Source organism: Cucurbita moschata, unplaced genomic scaffold (assembly GCF_002738365.1).
Source record: "Cucurbita moschata cultivar Rifu unplaced genomic scaffold, Cmos_1.0 Cmo_Scf00003, whole genome shotgun sequence".
NCBI lineage: Eukaryota > Viridiplantae > Streptophyta > Magnoliopsida > Cucurbitales > Cucurbitaceae > Cucurbita > Cucurbita moschata.
Window position 1 is genome coordinate 5,924,217 of NW_019268519.1, and position 21,582 is coordinate 5,945,798.

Below are 21,582 nucleotides of genomic sequence, written 5' to 3' on the forward strand. Positions count from 1 at the left end.
AAATATGTTTTAAAAACCTTGAGGGGAATCTCAAGGAGGACTGGTGAGCTTGGTCTGTTACAAAGAGTATCAGAGTCAGACACCGAGCGATGTGCTAGCGAGGAGTCCTAAAGGGGGTGGACACGAGGCAGTGTGACAGTAAAGATGCTGAGCCTTGAAGGGGGTGGATTGGAGGGTCCCACATTGATTGGAGAACGGAACGAGTGTCTGCAAGGACGCTGGGCATCAAAGGGGAGTGGATTGTGAGGTCCCACGTCGGTTGGGGAGAAGAACGAAACATTCTTTATAAGGATGTGGAAACCTCTCCCTAGATGTGTTTTAAACCTTGAGGGTAAGCCCGAAAGGAAAAGCCTAAAGAGGACAATATCTGCTAGTGGTGGGCTTGGACGGTTACAGTTAATAAGTTTCCTTAAAACTAGATTAGATTATCTCAACTCGATCCAATCCAACCCGAACACCTCTCTCTCAAAGAACAAGGCAGGAAGAAGTTACAGAGCTATCATGTCAGCCTACTTAGATCTGCTTTATTTAAAGAACTTATAAATCATGAAGCACATGAGCACAAGAATGCTAGAATCTACCTTTAGCTGACAGTGACAAAATGCCCCCACTTTCATAAGTTTACTCCCTCATATTACTGTCACAAGAGGGATTATATAAAGTTGGTTCACTAAATGTATAGAAAAAAAAAATCTCATTTAGTTATGAGTTATACTAAACAATCGAGTTAGGGGTGTAAGTGGGTCGGATCAAGTTTCTCGAAAAACCGACCCAACCGAACATGGTTGGGTCGGGTTGGGTTCGGGTACTTATGCTCACCTATAAATAAGAGGGCTGAAGAAGACTGGGCAGTCTTGGATGAAGAGGCTTCCAATGAACAGTGGCTGAGAAGCAATGAAGAAAAGCAGAGAAAAGTGGTTTTGTTGAAGGAAAAACTTTGAAACCCCTCAGCTGCTGGTGACCATGATTTCGTTGTCTGATGTGTATCATGTTGTGGCAGCCACAGTCCCACTGTATGTGGCCATGATATTAGCTTACATATCAGTAAGATGGTGGAAGTTCTTCACAGCAGAGCAATGTTGTGGAATAAACAAGTTTGTGGCGAAATTCTCAATCCCACTGCTATCATTTCAAGTCATTTCAGACAACAATCTCTACAAAATGAACCTGCAATTGATATTGGCTGACTTTGTTCAGAAGATATTAGCTATTGCTCTGATGGGAGCAGTGACTAAAATCACGTCTAGGGGAGGGTTGAACTGGATAATCACAGGGCTTTCTCTGTCCACCATGCCTAATACTCTCATTCTTGGGCTGCCTGTATTGAAGGCCATGTATGGCAGTGAAGCAGATGTGCTTCTTGCCCAGATTGTTGTCTTGCAGAGCGTTGTTTGGTATAATATATTGTTGTTTCTGTTTGAGTTTACTACCACTAAAGCAGCTGCTTTAGCTCCAGCATCAGAAGCCATAGGTAAGGATTGGAATTTGGTTTTTGAATCGAATTATCTCAACTTTTTTAAAAAATGTTTCGTTCTCGTTTTCCTCCTCAACCGATGTGGGATCTCACAATTCACCACTTTTGGGGTCCAGCGCCCTCGCTGGCACTCGTTTCCCTCTCCAATTGATGTGGGATCTCACAATCCACCCCCTTGGGCCTAGCGTCCTTGCTGGCACTCTGTTCGATGTCTGGCTTTGATACCAATTGTAACAGCCCAAGACCACCGCTAGCAGATATTGCCCTATTTCGACTACCTTCCGAGCTTCCCTTTAAGGTTTTTAAAATGCATCCGTTAGAGAGAGGTTTCTACACCCTTATAAAGAACGATTTGTTCTCCTCCCCAACCCACGTGGAATCTCACAATCCACTGTTAGAAGTCACGGATCTCCACAATGATATGATATTGTCCACTTTGAGAATAAGCTCTCATGGCTTTGCTTTGGGCTTCCCCAAAAGACCTTATACCAATGGAGATAGTATTCCTCACTTAGAAACCCATGATCATTCCCTAAATTAGCCAACGTGGGACTCACTCCCAATAATTCTCAACCTCCACCCCTGTAGATCTAGCGCTCTCGTTGACACTCGTTCCCCCTCTTCAATCAATGTCGTTCTCCTCTCCCATCGATGTGGGATCTCACAATCCACCACCCTTCGGGGCCCAGAATCCTCGTTGACACACTACCCGGTGTCTAGCTCTAATACCATTTGTAACAACCCAAGCCCACCACTAGGAGATATTGTTCTCTTTACCCTTTCCCTTTTGAACTTCCTCTCAAGGTTTTTAAAACACGTCTATTAGGAAGAGGTTTCCACACTTTTATAAACAATGCTTCGTTCTCCTCCCAACCAATGTGGGATCTCACAATCCACCTCCTTCAGGACTAGTGTTCTCGTTGGCACTCGTTTCCCTCTCCAATCGATATGCGATCTCACAGTGTTTATCTTTCAGAAATTGATACAACTGAAGAAGGATTAGCCAAAGAAGAAGGTGAGGAAGCAAGAGACAGCAATGGAAGGAGGCACAAAACCAGGTCCATTCTCTTCACAGTTGCTAGGAAGCTCATCTACAACCCCAACACTCATGCAACAATATTAGGACTCATTTGGGCAAGCATAAGATTCAGGTAAACCAAACACAATACCTCTGCTCTCACTTCACACATGTTTGGGGATGAAACTAACATACTCTCAGGTGGGGAGTAAAACTACCAGAAGTAATAGATCGATCCATAACAATTCTATCAACTGGAGGACTTGGTATGGCCATGTTCAGCTTAGGCCTTTTCATGGGTTCACGGACAAGCATCATAGCATGCGGTACAAAGATGACACTGGTAGCCATGGGAATGAAATTCTTAATGGGACCTGCACTTATGGCTGCATCCTCACTTCCTCTAGGCCTCAAGGGCAGATTGCTCCGAGTGGCAATCGTGCAGGTTTGTTTTAATTTGCATCACCAGTTGTGAGATCCCACATCGGTTGTGGAGGAGAACGAAACGCCCTTGCTAAGGGTGTGGAAACCTCTCCCTAGTGGACGCGTTTTAAAAACCTTGAGGGAAAGTCTGAAACCTCTCCCAATATCTATTAGTGGTGGGTCTGGGCCGTTACAAATGGTATCAGAGCCCGACATTGGGCGATGTGCCAGTAAGGAGGCTGTTCCTTGAAAGGAGTAGACATGAGGCGGTGTGTCAGTAAGGACGCTGGTCTCCGAAGGGGGTGGATTTGGTAAAGGTCCCACATCGATTGGAGAAAGGAACAAGTATCAACGAAGACGTTGGCCCTGAAAGAGGGTGGATTGTGAGATCCCACATTGGTTGGAGAGGAGAACGGAAACACCCTTTATCAAACGCGTTTTAAAAACCTTGAAAGAAAGTCTAAAAAGGACAATATCTGCTAGCAGTAGACCTAGGCCACTAGGATCGACAATTTTGTTTGATTGTTTGTTCTTTGGTACAGGCAGCACTTCTCAAGGCATTGTTCCATTTGTGTTTGCCAAAGAGTATAATATACACCCAGATGTCTTAAGCACAGGGTAACTCTTCTAACGTTCATCTCTTGGGCTCAACTAGTACTGAAATGGGGCTTTGTTTTGGTGTCAGGGTACTTCTAGGCTTGCTCGTTGCATTGCCAGTAGCGTTGGCTTATTACTCCTTGCTATCATTCTAAATCATCAATGCTGCCACGACACGACACGACACGGTACGTGGCATCAGAACACAAGAAGTTATTACATCGACGCTAAGCACCAGGACAGACCATGTGCAGATGCAGAACAGAAGTTTTTGAGATATACTTTTTTGTAGCCATTTTTTCCCATTATGGTATACTACTGATGATTTTAAGACCGCTTGTAAATGTGTGTGCTAAGTGTCGTCACACTTCGAGCATGACCGTGACACTATGGATACTAACGAACGAGTATTGTGTGCAATAAACAAAATAGAGGGCAAGTTGCCATACTTTTGATCGATACCCGAGCGAACGAATCTTCGCTATCCATGTCTTAGCATTTTTTTACTCTAAAGACTATAAATTGTTGAAATATCAGCCGGGCTTTGAAGATTCTCTGAAAAAAAAAAAAAACAATCTGAAAATACATGAAAGTTCAACCTTTTTTTCGTGCGGTTAACTATACAGTGTAACAATTCAAGTCCACCATCAATAAATATTGTCTACTTTGGTCCGTTAGTATCGCCGTCAACCTCACAATTTTAAAACACGTCGGCTAGAAAGAGGTTTCCATACTCTTATTTAGTTATTTTTATAGGTTTTGAGCTTTGAAGTTTATCGGGAAAATTAGATATAACAATTGTAGTGGGAGTAGAGCCTATAAGAGACAAGATCATCATTTGTTAACAATACGGAAGACAAAACTCCAATGGTGATATTAAACTCCTTCGTATGGAAGACAAAAATGCATGAAAGTTATTGTACCCCACGTACACGAGCGCGCGCATATATATGAGAATTTTTTTCGTGACGTAATGAGATAATTTTACAAGAAAATATTGTTTCTCTTATCGGGTTGTGGTACCTTGGAAGTCAATAGCTTTTGTTGAGTTATTGAGGATAGTTTGGAGCGTGAATCGAGAGCTTTAGTAGTCGCTAATTTTAATAGAACCTACACATTATTGAACATACTCCTAAATTTGAGTCAAACTAGTATAGTTTGGGTGTCGTTTCTTTTCTCTCTCTCTCTTATGACCAACTTATCGTGATTTGTTCTGTCAACGTCTTTTTTTTTTTTTTTTTTTTTTTTTTTTTTTTTTTTTTTTTTTTTTTTTTTTTTTTTTTTTTTTTTTTTTTTTTTTTTTTTTTTTTTTTTTTTTTTTTTTTTTTTTGCGTATTTTTCCATGGTCGGGATCAGAGTTGTGATCCTGCGAGAGTGAGCTAACTCCAAAAACAACCTCCGACTCACTTGGTTATTATTTTTTTTTTCTCAATGAAAAATTTAAAAATAAAAAGTAAAAAACATAACTTAATTGGTGGGGTGAATACATTAAAACATAAAACTTACCAAATATTATTATCTTAGAAGGTTTTTTATTTTTTATTTTTTTTTATTTTTGTTGAATTATTTATCTAAAATGATATCGCCTCAATTTTGTAATTTTCCCATACACTTAAATTAAAATATTTGAGCTTCACAGAAAAAAGAAAAAAAAAAAAAAGAAAAAGAAAAAAAATACAATATTATCATCCTTCAAGAAATTAAAAAAAAAAAAAAAAAATCAACGGTCATAAAGGCTACATTGTGACCCGTTGTCTTAGAATCCAACGGTATGAAGACAATTAAGAAAAAAAAGAAAAAAGAAAAAAAAGCGCTGAAATTAGGGTTTTGAAGGTGTATATGAGAGCCACCGATTCCTCCAACCATTTTCTACAGCTTTGGGGAAGAGGACTATCGTATTTCTTTGGGAATTTTCGTTTCACTTTCCATTACTACAAATCATGGGGAAGGGTCCTGGTCTCTACTCTGATATCGGCAAGAGAGCTAGAGGTTATTGATTTCTTCATCTTCATTTCTGGGTAATATGGTGTTCAGTATGTCATTTTTGTTGATTTTTTCTTCAAATTTTGTTGTGTTTTGCCATTTTCTTTGGCAGATCTTCTTTACAGAGACTACCAGAGCGACCAGAAGTTCACCATCACCACTTACTCCCCCACTGGAGTTGTGAGTTCGTCCTGCCACACTTTCTTCAGTTTCTAGATCTGTTTTTGGTGTCTAAGATACACTTGTGGACGTAATTTCCATTGGTGAATGAATCTTGAAGAACGCAAAAGAGAAGAAAAAACAAAAAATGAAAATAAGCTTCTTAATATACTTTCTTGACTTCTCTATGCTGTTCTATGGATTGCAATTATAATCTTCGTTTCTGTTTGTAATTGATTTTGAACGTATTATCAGAATTTATTACAGCCTTCCTTGATATATATAATTTGGGTTGGGTTTCGGTTCTTTGAGGTAATGAATATAGGTTTTTCTTTTATTTGAATGATCATTGACAAATGCGCTTGCATTACCACTCTGTTTTTGGGGCATCATTGGTTTCTTTTCATTTTAATAATTTTCGTGTAAAATAAATTGTAGTTGCTCTAATGTTTGGTTACTTCGCATTTTGTTTGTGTTGCATGCACCAATCATCATCCACAGTGATTCATAATTCTTTTGCACCAGAGGTTTCTTTGAATTAGTTCAGGCTTCCATTAAAAGTTCAAGTTCCATCTCAGATTTGCTGCTTGCTTGCTAGTTGTTTGTACTTAGTATTTTGGATGTAACTTCGATAATTCTTCTCCTCTATTGTTACAAGCTTTTTCTAATTCTTTGTTTATGTGTTTTTATTTGTAGGCTATAACATCTTCAGGAACGAAGAAGGGTGACCTGTTTTTGGGTGATGTTAATACTCAGCTCAAGAACAAAAACATCACGACCGATATCAAAGTTGACACAAGCTCCAATGTAATCTATTTTTCTTATAACTTTTCTACTTTGTTATCCCTCAGATTATGATTTAAGTATGTTCTTGCTCGTCTCTCTGTCTATCGCTCTCCCCCCGTTGCTTTATACCAGTTTTAAAATTTTATACATTTGAACTTCCATAGTTTTTTCCATTAGCCTATCAAGAAATTTGAAGGTTCACTTGTAGTATCATTGTTGTTTCATGTTTATATCTGAATGTCTATGATTTTTATCCAATTATGGGGCACTATGCAGCTTAAGGTACTTTGCAAAAGTCTAAATGATATACAGAAAGTTCATCTGAACTGTTCACAATCAAGGATTATATGATCATGTATAGCTTATGAACATGCGTAGTATATTGACTAAAATACCAACGTAGAATATAACATTTGAATCAAGTTTTTGTCTCGCTTCTTTTTGCGGAAGGTAGACTCTCTTGTCTAGTTTAATTCCTTGGAACTTTTATTGATTAGAATGGGAAACCATAATTCTTCATAGTCAATAGTCATAGGTTGGTCCATTTTCATGTTGAAAGCAGCAAGATTGCCTCTCTTTGTAGCTCATATCAGTTAACAATCTAAGAAATGCTGTTCTGAAATTTTGTAGCTTGTTACAACTATAACTGTGGATGAACCTGCTCCTGGATTGAAGGCAATACTTAGTTTCAAAGTCCCTGATCAAAGGTCTGGTAAGGTGAGTGATGGAATAATGTACTTTCAGTCTCTGGATATTGTGTCCTACTTTTTGATGGAGTTGTGCATTTTCTTTTTCATTTTGTGCTGACTGACGTGTTGAAATAGTTAGTTATAAACAGGTCGATAAGAATCACCCAACTGATTTTTGTTTTTGTCAAGTAGGTGGAACTGCAATATCTGCATGACTATGCTGGAATCAGCACGAGTATTGGGTTGACAGCCAATCCTATCGTCAACTTTTCTGGTGTCGTTGGGTCAAATCTTCTTGCCCTCGGTACCGATCTCTCATTTGACACCAAAACTGGAAACTTCACCAAAGTCAATACTGGACTGAGCTTTGCTAACGCAGACCTAATTGCTTCTCTGACCTTGTGAGTTTTCTAGTCAACTCTCTTACAGGTTTATTATGAGTTTTACTCCCTTTCGGTACATATTAAGGATAATTATGTCCGTTAATGACCCAGGAATGACAAGGGTGATACGTTGAGTGCATCATACTACCACACAGTGAACCCTTTGACCAGCACGGCCGTTGGAGCAGAGGTCGCTCACAGCTTTTCCTCCAATGAGAATACAATCACTGTTGGAACCCAACATGCACTTGATCCACTGACCACAGTGAAGGCTCGAGTGAACAACTTTGGGAAGGCCAGTGCTCTTATCCAGCACGAGTGGCGTCCAAAGTCGTTCTTCACCGTATCTGGGGAGGTAGACACCAAAGCGATTGACAAGAGTGCTAAGGTTGGACTAGCTTTGGCCCTCAAGCCATGATAGGACAAATTGATTACTCGCCGTGGCCGGAAGAATTAAGGTAGAGTTTTCTGGTACATAGCTCCCCAAGTTGTTTGTCGAGACCTCGATGATATGTGTTGATGAATGTTGCCGCCAGTTGTTTTGGATTGTAGAAATAAATGTTAAGATGATGATGTGGGTATCATAGACATATATTTGGTACCGTTTTTTGCAGTGTGATGAGTCCCTTTTGAAACCGGGCCAGATGAAACTGGTTGAGGAGGAGATTTACAATTGATATATTGTTCCATTTTTCTTTCTTTAATGCATCTTTTTTGCTATTCAATCTCCCTTCCCCTCCTACATTTTTTTAAAAAAAATATATATATTAATGGTGAGTTGCAAATTTTAATTAAATATTTAAAAATAAATAAATAAATATTTTATTATATAATATTTTACTTTTATTAAAAATTAAATTTTTGATAAATGTTTTGAGCTAGTGAACCAATTTAATCTGTAACCCAATCTCAAAATTGAAAAAAATTTACAAGTTAGATATAAAAATGTTTCAGTGAAAAATAAAAAAATATAATTTAACAGAGAGACTTAAAACTTTCAAAATTATCATAAATTAGAGACAATTAAAATTTATTTATTTTTTCCTATTTTATACCTTAAATATCCTTTTTTTTTTGAATTAAATATCCCTAATTAATATTTGGTAGTTGGGCCGCAGTTATAACTGCCATGGCCCATTGGGTTCTCCAAGTCTACGCCGGCACAGAACACGCCATTTTCTTTTGCTAAGAGAGAGAAAATAGAGAGAGAGAGAAAAATGGGAGTTCTTTTCTCAACGATCGGCACTCTTGTTTCTAAATGGTTCGGCCCCTCAACGGCGAGTGCCGAAGCTGCCTCGTCGGAGCCGTCGTCGGTGTCTTCTTTTCATTCGTCGGCTAGATGGAAACTCCACTTCGATTCCGTTCAGGAATCCTCCAAGCTCGTAAGAATCAATTTTACCTTTTCCATTGCCAGTCGTTTGATTGAAAGGATTTTTTTTCTAGGACTACTGTTGAGCGGTGATATGATTTTGTCTCTTCCTTGAATTTTTTGCGACTGTTGGAGAGTAGATGGTGATTGATTTCTCGGCGACTTGGTGTGGACCTTGTAGGCTGATGGAGCCGTCCTTCAACGCCATGGCCAGTACATATACTGATGTTGAGTTCATCAAAATCGATGTCGATGAGTTATCTGTATGTCTTTCCACTTCTAATTTGGCATTCCTTGTTTCTGTATCCGATTCTTAATTGCAATTGTTCCTAATTATAAATTTTGGTGGTTGATGTTAGGGTGTTCGTCAGTTTAGTCTCTGTTGCTTTAATAATATCCTTCTGTTTGCCTATGTTGAAATTGACTGATAGTAGTTAGTTATCATAAGCTTAGAAGAGGAATTGGGCATATAAGAGTGAAAAATTTGCAATTTCTGCTAATTTCTTAGAAGCTTGGAGTCGAAATACGAAACTTTTCTCTCTGAATAGGTATGATATCATGTAAGTTCATCATAGACACTTGGAGGAGTTACTTATGGAAATGATATTATTGCAAATTATGCCATCGTAGCTCCTGCTCACAGCTCAACCTATGTATCCTCAATTAAAATGTTAGAGATTTGAATCTCCATCCCAACATGTTATTGAATTCTAGAATAATATTCAAACATAATTTGCTAGATTGAATCTTTTTGACACGGACTAAAGTGAAAAAATGACAAAGAAATTTACCCTGAATCCAATTGTAAGAATGACACGAGTGTCTCTGTAATCAGGATGTGGCTCAGGATTTTGGAGTACAAGCAATGCCAACATTTGTATTGCTGAGGAGAGGGAAAGTGTTGGATACGGTGGTTGGAGCACGTAAGGAAGAGCTGGAGAAGAAGATTCAGAAGCACCGATCAGCTTCTGGTGGAACTTAAATCGACAAACCTCCAGCAATAAGTTCTCTCTCTCACTCTTCTTCCTCTTTTTATGCAAACATATGAAAATTATCTATATTCTAACTTGACCAGTGATTTGAATTTATACGTATTATATAAACTCCATGTTCTTGTTTGAGCTCAATCTGACTGATTTTCTCTGTCCTGTAAGATATACCCATTGTTAACCATTTTTTTGTCTAATGATTCTTTCGTTTATTTTCTCCTATCATCTGTGTGCTTGAAAACCCAACAGTTTTTGGGTGATTTCTTGCAAATATCCTAAGTTTTTGAAGTTGAATTGGAGTTTTGATATCCATGTGAAACCAATCTTGGTAGTGTAGCTTAGCTAAGACAGTTTCCATGATCTGGAGAACTTTTTCTCTCATTTATTGTGGCATTCCTCTATGGAAAGGAAAATTCATGTAACAGGACAGGTTAAATCTCTGCCTCCCGAAGTGGTTGGCCTAATGTTGTTTCTCTCATAGAACCCTAATAGAACCATATTCTTACTAAGCTGGAGGCCAAAGTAGTTTGAGGCACTAAAATCATCCCTCTCTTAAGTATTCTTACTCAAACCTGTAGCCACCAATCAATTGCCATATTTCATCCTTTGCTACCCACTCTATTGATGAAAAATCACCTTTACAACTTCCTTAATCAATTACTCATAAACTCTTATTGCTCTAATAATATTCCTAATTCTTACTTTAAAGTTCTTAATTAACTAAATCAAAGCCTAAAAAGAAGCTACATCTCAAGGAGGAAGAGACCGAATTTGACATCAACAAAATTTAACAATCTGAAATTAAATCCAAACCTCTAAATTAACATTGTTTAAACAGAAACTCTTAATACAAAGAAGCCTGCACTACATTGACCACAGTGATCAAAATGATGAACTGACATCTACTAAGAACTTATAGGGGAACATACTTATCCACTGATTTTTTCAACAAACTCGAGCAATGTAAATATGCTTAAGGACCCATTAAGCATATAGGAATAGAATTAAGCATTCAACGATCACATCTACCGTTAGAAAGGGTAAATCGCTGAAGTGAGATATATACAACTAACTCGGTCGGTTGGCCTTTCTGAACCAAAGACTCTATTCCCTGACCAAACATTTCAGAAAAAAACCCTTGTAAATCTTGCTAATCCCATCATTTTTTCAAGCATAATCCATTATATTACGTGGAGTTGTTCATCTAGAAATCTCTTAACAATCCACAATTTTCTAGACCTAAATATTGAAGCACAAAGGAGTTGTACTCATCTAGAAATCTCTTAACAATCCACAATTTTCTAGACCTAAATATTGAAGCACAAAGGTACCATTTATGAGTCGTTGATACACTCGACATTGAACTGTTTCTTACTGGATTGGAAACCTCATTTTTAACGCAAGCATGTAGACAACCTTCTCCAAATCATCCTAACTCCAAAAATATACAATCTTTTGAAATGAAAACACTTTGTATTAGCATGCCAATACTTTCAATGTCAATGAACTTACTCTTTCTCCTCTTTGTTAGTATTCTTCGTTGAACTTAGGCTTCCACCATTCGATACCCTGCAAACATCCAAGCAAAGTCCTTATTCTCAGAAAGACTTATAATCATAAATTTGACTTCACCGTTCGAAAGAGATAGACTCAAAATTTTGTTTCCAACCTGAACTTAATATGCTCTGCAATTGATTTGGTGAGTTCCAAAAGGGTTGACTTGTTACCCCTAAGTCAGACTTATAATTCTTGTAGACATTATCTTCATCCCAAACGCTATCCTATACTATCATTTTCAAACCTAAAAAATCAAATAAATGTGCAACATTCGACAATGACTAAGATTACAATGTTTGAATAATGTATCTAAAGTCTGAATAATAATTATTACTACAACTGATACAAACAAAGCGGCATTTTGTATGTTACAATTGATACAAAAATTTCAGACAAAAAAATTCAATAGGGAATTAGCAAGCATGAGCTCCTCTTCCTCAACTTTAACACGAAAAAAATCTGACTTTCTGTCAATTTTGGAGCTGCAAAAACATTCCTAGAAAACCTTGTGGTTTGACTTCTCTGCTCTACGGGCTTTCGTCGGGTGCTTCGACATCTGATGAACATTTAGTGACGAGATCAGACAATAGTTTAAAACCTAGGAAATACTACCTTATTCCATATGATAAAGATATGGGCAGTTAGCTAAAGTTATAAGGACGAAAAGTAAAATTTTTGAAACTATACTAACCTCCGGACGAAGGGACAACAACAACGTGCATGTCGTTGTTGTTGGGAGGAAGTTGAAGGCGAAGAGGATAAAGTTTTTGATTGAGAGGGTTGCGAGAGCAGACAACGATGTCTTCTAGGCCAGTCTCCTCTTTTAATCTCTCCTTCAACTCTTCCACCTCACTTCCTTTGAATATGAACCTCACCTCTTCTCCTTCTTCCACTTCTCCTTTCTCGTTTGCAATTTTGTAATGAATCACTCTCCCCTCGACCTTTATTGTCGATTCGTCCGGTGACCCACTTGACTGCATTTGATTAGATTTGATATCAACATAAGATATTAATACATATGTAAAATATTACTAATCTCACATATTTCATACTTATGCAATAGTTATACATTGATTTAGCCTAATTTGTTGTCCCTATGTTATTTTTGTCGAAAAGTTATAGAATTGAGATCATGAGCTAACCTTGTGATGGGAATGATGATCTCGGGACGGCGACGACTCAACCTTTGAATGGTGGTGGGATGTTGTCATCCATGGTGGTGGGGGTGGGGGGAGAATAGGTTCATATCCAGTAGAACTAGCTATGGAATCGAGAGAGTTGAAAGTTTGAATCACCATAACATCAACGTCCCAAAGAATCCAATCTTGATGGGAGGTTGAATGAGGAATATCATGAGTAATGGAGTTTCGCCAGGGAGGCAAGCCACCATTGGCCCTTAGGAACTGGCCGTAGCGAGTTCTGAACTTGATCTGATCGCCCTCTCTAATGGGCTCCCACTCGACGGAGGAATCAAGCCTTTTGGGCAGGGTTTGAATGACCTTCTTACCAGTTATGCCCAAAAGAAAGGGGATGTTGCTGGCCGTAAGGTACGTGCCGAAGCAGCTCTTGAAGCGAAGGGTGGTTGAATGCTCGACGAATTCCACCGTCCATCTGGCGTTCTTGATCGAGCCATTGCGGTCTTGACACACGGATTCTTCGTCTACCTCTGCTAGAAGGTACTTGTCATGGTGGCTTTTTAGACGAACCACTTGTGCCCTTCGAAATAGCTCCATTGCACTCTGTTAAATCCCACCAAAGTTATGCCCAATTAGCTCACAAACAAAAAAACACTCAAAACTCAGAACAAATCATGTCCTAACCGGGGATCGAATGCAAAACCCAATTGATCTGAGCTCCAAACAAAAAGACCCAAAATCAAAATTCAAGAACACACAACGAATTACAAGGAGAAGCTTTTTTTCAGGAGGAAGAAGCAGAGAGGCAAATGAACGACGGGGGAAGGAAAGAACCGTAAACCCGATAAAGGAGGAGCCCACGGCTTTGCCTCGCCGGAATCTGCTAATTCCGGTAATAGTTTTTGTGGTTCAAACCTAGCTCTATTTTTTTTTTTTTTTAAATTCATTTTACTCCAAATTATTTCAATTAATTTTACATTTTAAATTACAGAATTTATTATAATTCATGATTAATCATTTTAAAATTACATTTTTTCTTTTTATAATTTGATAAAATATCATAAATAGTTCTAATAATAGAAATCAATACCTTTAAGGATATTGATGAAACTTTTGAAAATTTTAGGGTATTTTTTAAAATAAAAGGATATTTAGATAATTTGAAATTTTTATTTAAAAGTTTAATAATATATATTTTTTTTTAAGGCATATGAACATTTCAAGGACATTTTTATTAATTTAGTTTATAAAAAGTTGACAATAATAAAAGGAAGCGTATTAAATATGTATGTAATTAATTAAAATACAATTTTGAAATTCGTGAGCTAGAAAGCATCCTATATTGTCCTTCACGTCAGTTCTGTATCGAAGTCAGAGGTCAACGTCATTGAATTGGTCAACTTTGACAGATTCGAAGCAAATTGTTTTTTTTTTTTAAAGAATTAGTTTAATTATGAAATAATTTATATACACTCTCTATTCTATCATTTATTATCATTATTCGTTACCATTTAATTCATAAGAAAGCTAAGAGAACAAATAATAATTAATAATAAAAAACTAAAAGTTAAATTAATGAAATTTTAACGTTTTTAATTTTTTTTTTTTTTGAAATGTTAAGGATATTGATTTATTTATTTTTACTATTCAAATAAAATGAGAAAATGAATTAAACAGCTGTCCGGAAGCTTACCAGATCTCTGTCAGTGACGTGGCCAGATCCGGCACCGGAGATGCACATCGACGGCGACCGGGTTTCTAAATCGTAATCAGAATTACTCGAGAACGACGAATTGCTCGAAAAGCTGGCCGCCGGTGAGATACAGTCAGCCGCCAACTCATCAAGCGGCGTGATATCAAGAGCATCCACACTCCAAAGCACCCATTCCTGTGTCGCCGTCCGGCGTGGGATATCGTGAGTGACAGAGTTTCTCCACGGCGGCGCTCCGCCGTTTGCACGGAGGAACATCCCAGCCCTCGTTTTCAACTTCACGAAAAACCCATCTTTCCTCGGCTCCCACTCGATGGAGCCTTCACTGGGGACGGCGGCAAGATCCGCCTGGACGACCTTCTTCCCGGCGGTGCCGAGAATGAAAGGCGCATCGGAGGCAGTGAGGTACTTGCCGAAGCAGCTCTTGAGGTGTATGACGTGGGGCTTTCCGGCGATGAGCTCCACCGTCCATCGGACGTGAGGGGTGGCGCCGTTGCGGGTCAGGCGGGTGGATTGTTGGTCGTCGGCGGCTTGGAGGTACTTGCCTAGATGGCTTTGAAGACGAACAACTCTGGCGGTGTTGAAAAACTCCATGGAAGGACAAGAAGAAGGTGTAATAGGGAAGTGCCTTTTAATTGTAGGAAAGGGGTTGACCAACAACCCTAGGTCAATTTTGTTTTTTTTCCCTATGTTGGCTACCATGACCATCCTAGAAATCACTGTTATCCGTGCACGGGCACTTTACTTTTACCCGAGTAGCACGTGGCTTGAGTATTTAAGAAATACTTAGCAAGTCACTACACTATTGGGGTTAGTAATGTAATCATACACGTTTAATGATGAGACCTATCTTTTAAAATCGTAACATGTTAGGCTCTTTCCAGTTCCAGACAGGGTTGGATATGTAATACTTCCTCACACACGGTCCAGGCACACATGGACCCACTATGCGGGCTCGTATAGACACCTCCTGGTCCTGACTTAGTCAAGAAGCAAAGTAAAATGTAAGAACTGATTTGGTTTAGTTAATTATATCAGTGAGATCAGATAATTTTTTGAATCATTGAACCGATTTTAAGAAACTCAGTGTATGGCTATTAGAGAAAGTATCTGATTATGATAATTAAATCAAATCTATAAACCTATTTTTCTTGACATATTTTTCATGTCACATTAATTTGTTTGGACATTTATGATGCATAATTGTCACCCAACTACTTTGATAAAGTTGTAATTTATGATATGTCACTATTTATTTATAGTTCTGTACAACCATAAAAAGTACATGGTATGATATTTTTTTTAATGCATGTTAAATTTTGACATAAAATAAATACAAAATTAACCATTTTTTTTTATAGGGGAAGAAAATTAATATTCGTGTAGAGGAATCGAACCAAATTGAAGTATTGATCTCAACCATGGTTTGATCTAAATCGACTGATTTGGATCAATATTTAAATTTTTTCTATACTTCAATTACAACTTTAGCGACTTGCTTCTACTCTAGACCAAATCCTAAGACTCGCATCTTATTTCATCATCGAGATTCTCAACAACATGACTAACACGCTTCTAAATCAATAAGAAGCTTCATTGGGATGAGTTCGAAACCTTTATTGGGTCAAGACAGTTTTAAAACTATCAACCAAAGCTTATTGAGTGATTTCAGCACGGACATTGCAACACTTGTTGGGACATAACAACCAAATATCTCACTTTGATCAAATTTATAAAGAATGGGCCTACGGGTTAAATTTATAGTTGTGACCTCCAAACATCCACCCATTTAAACATTATTGAGGCATGAATCCTCTCCGTTAGTCATTTCTGCATACCACCCTATAACTGAACCTTCGATTCAAGGGTAGGAGCATAATTTTAACACATCCATGTCATCGACACGATCTTTAAACATCTATTCACAAAAGAAATACATAAGATATTCGTGTTGGAATGTTTGCCCACACCACGCACTCATGTGCCATGAGATAGTTCACTTAGGTCTTGAGGCCCATAAGTGGTGGAGAGCCAATATCATAGCCTCCCTCTATAGTACATGCTATGACAACCTTGGACATCAAATTGGCGAGGAATTATATGCCAATGTAAAGCATTTGTCTAGTGTTTAATTCCAGCAACATATTGCAAGACTCATTTTACTGCTCCATAATGAACCTTCGAAGATGTCTGCTGCCAATCTTAGAACAGTTCTTATAGTTTCAAAACGAACTATTGAAAAGAAAGCTTCTTCTATTTTGCCACGAGAAGAGCTTTATGCTTATATGCTTCCATTTAATGCATATTTTACTTGAACGCCTATTTAAAGTTAATTGCATTTTTTTTTGGTAAATTAACATCTCCCATGTTTTTTTCTTCTCAATTATTGCCTCTCATCTACCTTAGTTTTCTATCACTCTTTTCGTTTAGATACTTCTTCATAACTTATAGAGTCTGAAACAATAAGAGAAAATCTATAAGATGCATATATGTTAACTTAAGATTTATATTTTCTTGGCAGTGTCTCGTCTGAAGATTCTTCAATAAAAGAGTTGATGTTTGGTGATGCTAAAGTTGATGTATTTAATAAAATTGATCGGTGGATCTTTATACCAACAATCTACTTTTATATGTCTATATCCTCTGTGACGAAAATATTGAGTATCATGTTACTTTGCTCAATCAACTGTCTTTGTCCATCATTTCTCCTTATACTCTTGTTACCACAACTATGGTTGCCCCAAAATTTTCCTCTTCCACGACCTGTACTTGTTGAACGGACATTTTTCCCTTGGTTGGAGGTTGTCTCCTTCACTTGAAGTGCTTTTTCTTCTGCTCTGGATTTTAATATATCAATAAACTCGTATCCTACTAGGTCTCATGGCTCCTACGATCTAAGCACGCTCTTCACCACGATGCTCCACCAATCACATTTCTCATCACTAAAAATTGGTACGAACAAGTTAAAAAAAAACATTCCATCTTGCGTTTCTCTTTAGTACCCAAAAAAAACACTCTATTCTAACATGTTATAGTAGTACGCATGCTATTGATAGATATACTTATTTATAAATTATAGTTATTTCTATATTTTCGAGATCGAAGAGATGAGAGATTCCCCCCCCCATAATATTGTAGCCTATATTCTATGATAAATGTGTTTGTGAAAGCTAGGCTTTTTAGAGAGGCTCGGGCTGTGGATGTCGTGCCTAATACCGTTCGCTATTCGACTATGTCGAGTATATTTTTCGAGAATGAGGAGTGAGTATATTTTGGTATGGAGAGAGTTGCAATGCTGTTTCAGACGCTAAGAAGCTTTGGGGCTGAGATTGATCAAGTCCTTTACCAGACTAAGATAGTAACCCATGAGAGGGCAGGCTTGGTTGCTCATGCCAAGCGTTTGCTACACTATTTGGATCATTAATTCCAAACTGCCTCGCCAAGCTTATAACATTACCTTTGATGAACAAGAATAAGGTTTTTATAAGATGACTTGACTTAGATTTACCATAGTTTTTTTTTTTCCTCTTCTTTTTTAAGAATTGGAGTGAGACGGGATCAACTTTGATCGAAGCTTGGCTAATGTTGACTCACCTTGGCCGAAGCATAGGCCGAGGTGGACTCTTAGGCTTTTGGTTCAATATTCCTCTCCCAAGATCAAAATAGACCTTGAGAGTAGTTTAGTTCAACCAAGGTCAGTATGGTTCAACTCGACCAATCGAGACTGGCTTGAGCTTATTTCCACATTTGTTTTTCATGGTCTGGCTTTTTTTTTTTTTTTCGTCCAAAAATGTTGGTTAGTCAAAATTTACATATAATATTAATCCTAAGTCATTTGTGATTTAGACGTAGGGAGCTCAACTTAGGAGTATAGTCTCCTAGTTATAGATTCTTTCGGGTACTTTTGTAGGTGATTGGTTTTAAGGAATCAATTTCTACACATTTATAGCTGATCCCAAGATCAGACTTTTAAGTTCACAAGAAAAAACTAATCAAACTCGTTCGAAATCAAATCAAACTTCCAATAGTTGGTTGTTCACCCTTAAGCGAAGTTATACCTAACTGATTTCATGCTCGCTTTGTACTGAAACATACCAAATGTTGTTGTTTTGATCCAATGCCGACCCTAAATTATATATGTTATCTTCCTAAAATAAACTTTAAAAATGTAGCCTAAAACAAAATTTCTTTATAATTTTATATAATTTAAGTGGCATGCATAGAATCATTAAAATCTGACTTGATCAATTTTACTCGTAAATTGATTTAAATCTTAAACAAGTTTTTTTTTATAGATATTTGATCAACTAGATAATTTAGATCTTATTTTTCTTTGAGTCGCTATTATTTTTTGTTCTTTCATATTTTAGATCAAAAAGTCTAGTTCTTTAAGATCAAATTCCTATAAATTTCATATTATTTGAGGTGAAATCTTGATGAAAGAGTTCAAACATTTGTGATCTAAATGTTCAATTAGATCCCTTATCAATGAGAATAGAGCCTAGTTCATTTTTTGCAGGTTCTACAAAAGAAAGAACAAAGTTCGCCAACAAGAATGCTCGATGAAGATGATTGACGGGGTTGCCAACGTTACGCTTGAGCTACAAGAAACCGACAAGTAAGATTTTTTTGTAACATATTGCCTTAGTTCAAACCCAGGGCTAATGAGAAGGTGGGACCCTATTATTCAGTCTTGAAATTAGCACTTAAAAAACAACTCATCTCCTTTTTACTATATGGAAAAAAGTAAATTTCATCTTATCATATTAGGTTTCCAATTGACTTAAAAAAAAAAAAAAAAAAAGCCTTTCTCACTCACGCAAATCAAAGGAAGAACTTTAGGTAGGAGTTCGTAACTCACATAGTATTAAGATCGAGTCGCATATGATCATCATGTGAAATATTAATATTCTCAATTGACGAATTTATAAAGAGAGATTAAATATTTTGTGATCCAGTCTTATACAAACCCATTATATACAATATTCTCACTCAAATGTCGTACACATGAATGATTTGAATCCAATCATTTGTAACAATTACAAAGTGGATCATACCAACACTGTTATAGGATGATACACTCACCTTATCCATATACGATAGTACCTTTAGATTATTACTAACATGATTCTCATGTATAACTACATACCGTTCATATTACATTAATAACCTTGAAATGTTTATGTCATGACATTTTATATCTTCTTAATAACCTTAATATTAAATCACAAATAAGACCATCAAAATTATTATTAAAAACTAAATAATTAATTTCGAGACTTTAGTGTATAAATTTCAAAAAATATTTTCATATTATATTTTGACCTAAAAAATTATGGCATTTTATATCTTCTTAATTTCAAAAAACTAAAAGTTTAAAGTAATAATTTAGCATCGAAGGCCAATTTTTCATATAGTGCCAACATAACTTCGACCTATTGTCAAGTTATCATGATTACTTAGGGGTTATTTTTAATCCATTCAAGTTTTTTACCTTTGATTATTAACCCATTGAATTTTTTACCTCTTCTTTTTTTACTTCATCTAATATCATTCTACCATCTATTAAATGTCGTGTAGTGCCTACTTTTAACATCTATTAAATGGCAAGAATTATTGAAGTTTTTTAATATATTCAATGTACATGTACTATAGCTTGTGTCAAGTATACGAAAAAAATATATGTTCCCAAAGAAACTTCGAGGATGGTCCTTTAAACCCTCTTTTAACTACTCGTTGTTCATTTTCTTATTATGTATATTAGTGATCTCTATCTATTAACAATATACTTTTTAAAAAATTCAATTCAGATTCGCGTTATATAAGAAAATAATTTTATATGCGTTTAATAATAAACATAAAACATGTATATGATAAAGTTAGAACTATTCTTGTTTTTTTCCCTAAAATTTGTGAATTTTGACAATTATAATGTTAATGAGTATATTGATAACTTCAATTGGTAACATGCTCGACTTTATTGCAATTAAATGCATTAAATAAATTTATGAAGATCAAGTAATAATTAATATTTGAACCAAAAGTAAATTTGTGAATTTGATGAAATTGAAAGTTCATAATAAAAATTTGGCTAAATTAATAAAAAAAAATATATATATATTTATAAACCATATTTTGCAATTTACATAATTTTTATCTTTCTTCTCCCTCCTAATTCGTACGATTAGATTCTTTTAGTATTTGGTAATCGATAATTGAAGATCAAATTGAAATGTCGTATGATAACAACTCAACTTACATTTAATCTCGAGTTATTGTGAATAATTAAATAGTTTTAAATCACATAAACTTAAAAGTCTAAAACAGGTGCGTTCGAAAAGTCTTATTCAAAAAACCTAATCAACCCAACCTAATCTGTAAAGATTTAGATTAGGATATGAACGATTTAGTTGAGTTCAAATAATAAATGAAAATTTTATGAATTTATGGAATTTTGATACAATTATATATACCTGCATTTAATTTATTTTTATTTATAATTTAAAATAGAGATTTAAAATCATAGAAAAATTAAATTGAAATAGATCTGTCATTTCTAACGGCTCGAGTCTACAACTAGTAAATCTTGATTGTTTTGGCCTTGACCCGTTACATATCACTGTCAGCCTCACAGTTTTATAACGTGTCTACTAAAGAGAGGTTTCTACGCCCTTGTAAAAAATGTTTTGTTCTCTCTCTAGTTGATGTGAGATTTTACAATCCACTCACCTTTGGAGCCCAACGTTCTCACTGACACATCACTCAGTGTCTGGCTTTGATACCGTTACAAAAGTCCAAAGCTAACAGATATTGTCTACTTTAGTCTATTATGTATCATTGTCAACCATACGCGTTTTAAATTGAAATAGACGTGGAATTGGTCCTATAGTGCCAATTTTAACTTCCATGAAGATTTTAAATATATTAAATGTTCATGTACTAGTGTTGAGAATTATCCTTTAATAATACCTCCTTAATATCTCTAATTATACTTTAATAGCTCTTTATTATCTCTAAAATCAAAATTATTACTAAAACTACCAAATTCAAATTAATTAGCGGTTTACCCCATAGTGCCAACTCAAATTGCATTCAATGCTAATGTTAGGTGAATGGTTGAAATTTGTATTTCTTAAATGTTTATGCAAACATGTTTAGGCTGTCATGTTCAGAGCTAAGGTGTACTATATTTGTTCAATTATACTTATTAATTTTGGTTTTTATTTAATCGTTTGAAAGGTTATTAGTTGTTACGTATCAAATTGGACTCTAAGAATAAATCTAAGTTGGAAGAAAAATCAAAGGTCA

General features: G+C 36.2%; 4 protein-coding genes and 1 long non-coding RNA gene across 7 annotated transcripts; 4 read left to right on the forward strand and 1 right to left on the reverse strand.

The window, feature by feature from the left end:
- The first annotated feature begins 660 nt into the window (after nucleotides 1-660).
- LOC111435519 (auxin efflux carrier component 8-like) lies at nucleotides 661-3,845 on the forward strand. 2 transcript variants are annotated; one of them, XM_023072918.1, is made up of 5 exons: nucleotides 661-1,471; nucleotides 2,451-2,625; nucleotides 2,694-2,941; nucleotides 3,458-3,533; nucleotides 3,601-3,845. In XM_023072918.1, the coding sequence occupies exons 1-5, from the start codon at nucleotides 964-966 to the stop codon at nucleotides 3,665-3,667; spliced, it is 1,074 nt and encodes a 357-aa protein (XP_022928686.1). In that variant the 5' UTR covers nucleotides 661-963; the 3' UTR covers nucleotides 3,668-3,845. The 2 variants fall into 2 exon arrangements, with proteins under 2 accessions (XP_022928686.1, XP_022928678.1); XM_023072910.1 differs by having other exon boundaries at nucleotides 663-1,471; nucleotides 2,694-2,937.
- A 1,504-nt stretch (nucleotides 3,846-5,349) lies between these two features.
- LOC111435543 (mitochondrial outer membrane protein porin of 34 kDa-like) lies at nucleotides 5,350-8,233 on the forward strand. 2 transcript variants are annotated; one of them, XR_002709087.1, is made up of 7 exons: nucleotides 5,350-5,501; nucleotides 5,608-5,675; nucleotides 6,351-6,461; nucleotides 7,071-7,157; nucleotides 7,322-7,530; nucleotides 7,624-8,086; nucleotides 8,136-8,233. XR_002709087.1 is itself a non-coding variant. In XM_023072951.1 (6 exons), the coding sequence occupies exons 1-6, from the start codon at nucleotides 5,453-5,455 to the stop codon at nucleotides 7,928-7,930; spliced, it is 831 nt and encodes a 276-aa protein (XP_022928719.1). In that variant the 5' UTR covers nucleotides 5,350-5,452; the 3' UTR covers nucleotides 7,931-8,211. The 2 variants fall into 2 exon arrangements, 1 of the variants encoding a protein (XP_022928719.1); XM_023072951.1 differs by having other exon boundaries at nucleotides 7,624-8,211.
- A 450-nt stretch (nucleotides 8,234-8,683) lies between these two features.
- On the forward strand, nucleotides 8,684-10,091 carry LOC111435554 (thioredoxin H2-like). The gene is made up of 3 exons (XM_023072968.1): nucleotides 8,684-8,894; nucleotides 9,022-9,144; nucleotides 9,717-10,091. The coding sequence occupies exons 1-3, from the start codon at nucleotides 8,730-8,732 to the stop codon at nucleotides 9,861-9,863; spliced, it is 435 nt and encodes a 144-aa protein (XP_022928736.1). The 5' UTR covers nucleotides 8,684-8,729; the 3' UTR covers nucleotides 9,864-10,091.
- A 1,685-nt stretch (nucleotides 10,092-11,776) lies between these two features.
- On the reverse strand, nucleotides 11,777-14,859 carry LOC111435497. The gene is made up of 4 exons (XM_023072883.1): nucleotides 14,257-14,859; nucleotides 12,570-13,166; nucleotides 12,119-12,401; nucleotides 11,777-11,983 (listed from the first exon to the last, which is right to left on the reverse strand). Exons 1-4 carry the CDS (start codon nucleotides 14,530-14,532, stop codon nucleotides 11,955-11,957), a joined length of 1,185 nt encoding a protein of 394 aa, XP_022928651.1. The 5' UTR covers nucleotides 14,533-14,859; the 3' UTR covers nucleotides 11,777-11,954.
- Nucleotides 13,012-14,358, forward strand: LOC111435561. Its single transcript, XR_002709089.1, has 3 exons — nucleotides 13,012-13,103; nucleotides 13,352-13,455; nucleotides 14,241-14,358. It is a non-coding gene; the product is annotated as an uncharacterized LOC111435561 (long non-coding RNA).
- Nucleotides 14,860-21,582: the final 6,723 nt, after the last annotated feature.

Excerpts from the sequence above, each read along its gene's own strand:
- LOC111435519 (XM_023072918.1), top strand. The coding sequence starts at position 964 with ATGATTTCGTTGTCTGATGTGTATCATGTTGTGGCAGCCACAGTCCCA. Across the intron at positions 2,942-3,457 it reads AGTGGCAATCGTGCAGGTTT|GCAGCACTTCTCAAGGCATT; the intron begins GTTTTAATTTGC and ends TCTTTGGTACAG. Across the intron at positions 3,534-3,600 it reads CCAGATGTCTTAAGCACAGG|GGTACTTCTAGGCTTGCTCG; the intron begins GTAACTCTTCTA and ends TTTTGGTGTCAG.
- LOC111435543 (XM_023072951.1), top strand. The coding sequence starts at position 5,453 with ATGGGGAAGGGTCCTGGTCTCTACTCTGATATCGGCAAGAGAGCTAGA. Across the intron at positions 5,676-6,350 it reads CTTACTCCCCCACTGGAGTT|GCTATAACATCTTCAGGAAC; the intron begins GTGAGTTCGTCC and ends TTTTATTTGTAG. Across the intron at positions 6,462-7,070 it reads AAGTTGACACAAGCTCCAAT|CTTGTTACAACTATAACTGT; the intron begins GTAATCTATTTT and ends GAAATTTTGTAG.
- LOC111435554 (XM_023072968.1), top strand. The coding sequence starts at position 8,730 with ATGGGAGTTCTTTTCTCAACGATCGGCACTCTTGTTTCTAAATGGTTC. Across the intron at positions 8,895-9,021 it reads TTCAGGAATCCTCCAAGCTC|ATGGTGATTGATTTCTCGGC; the intron begins GTAAGAATCAAT and ends GTTGGAGAGTAG. Across the intron at positions 9,145-9,716 it reads TCGATGTCGATGAGTTATCT|GATGTGGCTCAGGATTTTGG; the intron begins GTATGTCTTTCC and ends CTCTGTAATCAG.
- LOC111435497 (XM_023072883.1), bottom strand. The coding sequence starts at position 14,532 with ATGTTCCTCCGTGCAAACGGCGGAGCGCCGCCGTGGAGAAACTCTGTC. Across the intron at positions 13,167-14,256 it reads ACGTCACTGACAGAGATCTG|AGTGCAATGGAGCTATTTCG; the intron begins GTAAGCTTCCGG and ends GGGATTTAACAG. Across the intron at positions 12,402-12,569 it reads ATCATCATTCCCATCACAAG|TCAAGTGGGTCACCGGACGA; the intron begins GTTAGCTCATGA and ends AATCAAATGCAG.